The 5,473-nt window shown below is 28.5% G+C and overlaps 1 protein-coding gene across 1 annotated transcript in view; it reads right to left on the bottom strand.

Annotated features, from left to right (window-relative positions):
• Nucleotides 1-4,214: 4,214 nt before the first annotated feature.
• LOC107028486 (regulator of nonsense transcripts 1 homolog) overlaps nt 4,215-5,473 on the bottom strand; it is a 13,723-nt gene continuing 12,464 nt past the window's right edge. The window contains exons 28-29 of the mRNA XM_015229566.2: nt 5,210-5,329; nt 4,215-4,970 (exon numbers count right to left, since the gene is read on the bottom strand). Coding sequence (XP_015085052.1) covers nt 4,839-4,970; nt 5,210-5,329 — 252 coding nt within the window. The 3' untranslated portion in view covers nt 4,215-4,838. The remainder of the gene's footprint in view (nt 4,971-5,209; nt 5,330-5,473) is intronic.

Genomic DNA, 5,473 nt, shown 5'->3' with positions numbered 1-5,473 from the left:
GTTTATTTAATATTTAATTTGAGAATACATATAAAAGCTATTCTAAAATTTGAACAACAATATTTAATAAAAAATATTTTATCATATATTAAAGTATTTAATTGAAACATAAAGTAATTTATGTGTTCAGAAAAAAATAGACTATTTGTTTAGATATTGACATGCGTGTGCATACACGTGCTCCGTACCTCATTATTCTTCATCTTTGGCTTAGCTGTTTTTGTCTTATAAAATACTCACTAATCATTAACCCCCCAAATTTATTTGTATAATTTTTTTAAAAAAATGAATTTAAATATAATAGAGGAATTAAGATTTTGAATTTATATATTTTAGAGTCGAGATAATATAGTTTAGGCACTGACTAAATTAATATTCTCTTCGTTTAAAAAAGAATGACTCTATTTTCTTTTTAGTCTGTTTAAAAAAGAATGATTCCTTTCCTTTTTTGTCAACACTTTAACTTTAACTTTTCATGTGACATGTATAAGATCACAAGATTTAAGGATATTTTGGTAATTTTGACTTAACTTTAATTTTGAACCACAAAACTAAAAAGTCTTCATTCTTTTCTTAAACTCCGTTTCAAGTCAAATTAGATCATTCTTTTTTAAACGAAAGGAGTACATATTTTAGAGCTTCGTTTTAAATGTCATATAATCTATGTAACTATAAAATCTTTAAAATATAATGATATTAAATATGTCATAACATTGTTTGATGGTATAAAAGCATATATTCAGAATACGTAGAACTAATTATTTTTGAAGTATAAAAGATAAATCTTTCTTAAGCTTTTTTTAAAAAAATATAAATTGATCTTTTGATTAATTTATGAGATTTCAAAGCAAGTTTTATAGATAAGTATAGAATTGATAATATTTTATGATAATTAGTGTTGAAATGTTAAAATCCTACATATCTACAAGAGATAACAATAAGTATAGTTTAGGTCATGCTCAATAAATAAATTTGATGACTTAATTAGAACTTAACTTTAAGAAAAGAATAAAATTTATGAATAAAAAAAAAAATATCATTATGTTATTTTAAAAAAATAATATTACATGGAATATTTTGTATGTATTTTGATCATTCGATCAACTATTTACTAGCTAATTTTACCAGCTTTCACTGTTTAAAAGTATATGATTCTTATTAAGATATTTATGATATTTTTATGATCTTATCAAAACATTAAACGCAATAAATTTTTTTTTAATATTGATGATATTTATTAGTTGAGATTATAATTTATCTACGTTAGTACGTTTACTTTAGATGCATAATATAAATAAATTTTGGTGTTATTATAAAGTTGTAATATTTGTCTTTCTTGATATAATTTATAATAGGTTGGCATCCATGATTTATGACCAATCAGAGTTAGTTCATGACATCTGTTTTTTTTTTAAAAAATATTTTTTTAGAGTGATTCTCTTTTTGTCTCTCTTAATTACATTTTTTTTTTGGAATAAATGATTTGGAGATTAGTTTTAAAAACGGTTGGAATTAAAGTTTAACAGTTATTTTTAAAAATGCTTTGAATGTGACATTTATAATTAATGAAGAACCAATTAAATATTAATGTCACGGTCAATTTGATTGTCTTTTGTTTTTTTCCGATTAACATAAAATAAAAATTTATTAGTGTGAAGTTTGATTAATTTAAATTCATATGATAAATTTATTTGAAATGTAAAATAAAAACATTTTTATTAAAAGCAAACAAATTTGTTAACTTGAAATTAAGATTTAAAATAAAAAAATACTTATCATCATAGTATAATTTTTTGATGATACAATCAAGTTGATTCAGTGTGCATGATTAAGAGAGTAATCGCTTTTGACTGAATCTAATTAGAGGGCATTATAATTAAATTAATAATTGTTTTGTTGCGATATTCTTTCAATTTATTTTTATTCGTCATATTTTGTTTTACTTACTCAAAAGGTTACATTTATTTCAAATATTTGTCTGTAAAATTGGAATTGGATTCTTTGAAATAAAATTAGCATGTCTAAAATCAACACAAAAAGTACTTTAATTTCAGTCATAATTTTAATTGAGTTGAATGTTTATTAGTCAAGGCGTTTAACAATTAATTAATTGATTTAACGGTTGAAATTAAATTTTAATGATTTATATTGTATGTTATGAATATAATGTCATCACTAATTATAAAAACATAAATGCCACATTATAACCTATGGAATAATCATCAATGTTATTGCCTTTTGTCACGAGCCTAGTTATGTTTGAAGTTTGATATTCACCTAATCAATTTAATTTATTGATGGAGTCGTTCAATTTTAAATATTTCTGAAGAGGAGAATATCGTTGAATCATGTAAAAATTGATTCATTTTATTATCCGTTATGTTTTAGGTTAAGAAATGTATTTCGATGAATTATTTTAATTTTTTACTTTTTTGAGTTGAAGATTTTTTTGGAATCGATATATTTATCCCACAAAATTAGAAATAACATTGATATATATCTATTTTTTCGAACTCTATTTATATAAGACTATATATGCCGGATATAGACGGTTTCATCTTAGACGAAGGGTTTCTGATGCACTTTTTTTCCCTAAAAATTTATATGGTGAACATAGATTAATTTTTAACAACTAAGATTGTATATTTAATATTGAATACTCTTAACCTAACTGAAAAGAATGTGTATATCTTTCATTAAATTTCTGACTTCGCTACTAATATCGGATGTATTATCATTATTATTATTATTTTAAGTTAAACCTTTCCTTCAAATATAAGAGATTGATTTTCTAAAATAATTTCTATTGCCTTGTAAGGTGACACGTTGGTCTTTGTAAAGTCATAATTGGTGCAACGTGGCATTTTTTATAGAGAATTATAATATCTGACCAATTAGAGTTAATTATTAATAGCGTGCCTAAATCAAAGTGGGCCTACTTATAAGAGACAAAAAAACGAAACTACACATCTCTTGTTTATAAATTTTGACAATTGTCACAATGCCACTTGGAAAACGTCAGACTTTGTATTGTCAATTTATTAAATCAATTATATTGGATTTAAATTTAATATATTTGCCAAATATAACATTTTTTTTTTTACATAATTCTGATTATCTTGTCTATTATAATTTTAGAATAACCTTGTTTTGGATGAAGCGTAATGAACCAAGATATTTTTAAATTATGCAGAATTTAGTTATTCCTCGATATGACTTAAACGGTTGGAAACTAAAATTTAGATGTTTTTAATACATGCTTTCATGTCTCCCAATCAATTCAGTTTAATGTAGGGAATAGTTGAAGAAAAACTTATTATTTTTATATTCTTTGACTAAAATTTAACAAGAGGGAATTATAGGACATTATTATAAAGCTTGTCTCTTAATGGTACTCAAAAGGTAAGCATATTCATATCAATTTATTTATTTATTTGTAGCAGTAAATTTTACAAGTTTTGGTGGAAATGATGTATTCAGAAAGTAGGCAAAATTACCATCTCACTGGTATAATAAGAGTATTTTTATGCTGATGGGTCGATATAACTGTAATACTTTAGGCCCAATAAGTTTATACAAGTCAAAATTACTAGTTCAATGCAAGAAATTGCAGAAATTTTTGCTAGATAGTCTCTTTTTCGGACACTGTTTATTTGTGAAATTTTTAGATCGCGATCTAAACATATCTTTTGATCAAATGTAACATATTATAAAACAATATTTACTCCTGGAACGCAGTCAAAAGACTATTTAGGGAGTCCCCAAATAATTGCCAAAAAAGAACATTTGTATATTCTATTTACTGAAATTTGAAATACTATAGGCAAACAATTTGTAGGTAATTGTGCGTCGTCTTGCATTCACTCATTCTAGTAGCAGTTTGTAGTTTTGCTCTTGTTTTTGGTCCTTCAAAATTTTATTAAATCTGTTGTCTTGTTCTTTGACCATCATATTATGTTCTTGTAGTTATTCTCGTGTTACTATCGTTTTTTCCCAAAATTATGCTAGATTTGAAAATTTGTACCTCATATTTCTAATATACTAACCAAAAGGAAAAGCATTGAAGTTCATGTATCAACTGAATCTGCCTCTAGCAAATTTCAACTCATGAAATCCAACATAAACCATTTGAACTTAGCCATAGATGTTACTATAAAGACGATTGCAAATCCACCATCAACTACGGGATAAAGCCACAAAAAGTGCGCTAAACGCAAGGTGAACACGTTAAATACTCAATCACGCACAGAAAAAAAGGACTCCAAATCACTAATTTAAATTCAAAGTATGTTGATTGGAAGGCTGACAGCGCAAGCTAAGGTACCTAAGAGTCTATTACGGCAGTGGCACTACTGCATTATTAACAAACACATCCATCGCGTAGTCTACTTACTAGTGAGTATTAGTTACATGTCAGGAAGAGCTGAAAGGATTATGCTGATTTTTGCCAGGATACCTGTACAGGACGATAGTGCTAGCAGCTTCCAAGCATGGCTGTTATAACAACCGGCACCCTCAGACTAATTCCATGCCATGTAATGTTCTCTCCTGAATAAATAGTCACCTTCTCTTGCACAGCACACAACCTCAAGCAGATAACGTCTGTTGTTTCACCTTTCTCAGCACCGGATGTGCTGCCCATGCTTTTCTTTATCAGAGAGCCTTCCTCCACCTCATCCCTCAGAATCAAATCATTCAGAGTCATCATACTGTCACCAACTGACCTGAATTTCAGCACTCTTACTCCATCTTACATAGAAAATACAGTCAAACATGACAGCACAAACCAAGTTGCTGGATGCAGAACCATAATCCATTAAGCCACAAACTGGTAGTCCTTAACCGTTGTAATGGAGTTTCTGATTTTGTGAGCCTTGGACTTGTGGGGCTTGAGGCTGGGAACTTTGCATGTTCAATGGTTGGGTGTTGTAATGCCCAAAAGGCTGCGAGTACAGTGGATTGAGTAAACTCTGAAGAAAAACAGAAACAAAATTGATATTGACATTAATTAGACTGGTGAACTAACCAATAAAAAGATCATTTTGCAACACGGGAAGTCCCCTAAATCTTGATATACTTCCCCTAAATCTTGATACTGGTGAAGAATGAACTTCCCAGTAGCTAGAGACTTCACGTGATATGCATATTTCATATTTGGAAGTCTTTCAATGATCTTGTTAACTACCAAGCAGAATTATGATGCAGTAACCTGAGAGTGAAGTGGATTTGCATTGGACATGCCAAAATGGTTTTGTGGACTGTCCTCTTGTGATGGATCGCTGTATCCAGCTTGTGTGAAGAGACCTTGGGATCCATGAGTCATGTAATCCTGCAGAGCAATCAAAATGATTACATAAGCATTAGACCTATGTAAACAGGAAGAAGACAAACATCAGCAAAGAAAACCACATTAGATAACAGTTGTTCACCACCTATGAAGAGACTGCGACCTCTTCCAACCCCCCCCCCCCCC

This window comes from Solanum pennellii, chromosome 8 (assembly GCF_001406875.1).
Source record: "Solanum pennellii chromosome 8, SPENNV200".
Taxonomy (NCBI): domain Eukaryota; kingdom Viridiplantae; phylum Streptophyta; class Magnoliopsida; order Solanales; family Solanaceae; genus Solanum; species Solanum pennellii.
The sequence above is the reverse complement of the archived record's forward strand: the minus strand, read 5'-3'. Positions and strand labels throughout refer to the sequence as shown.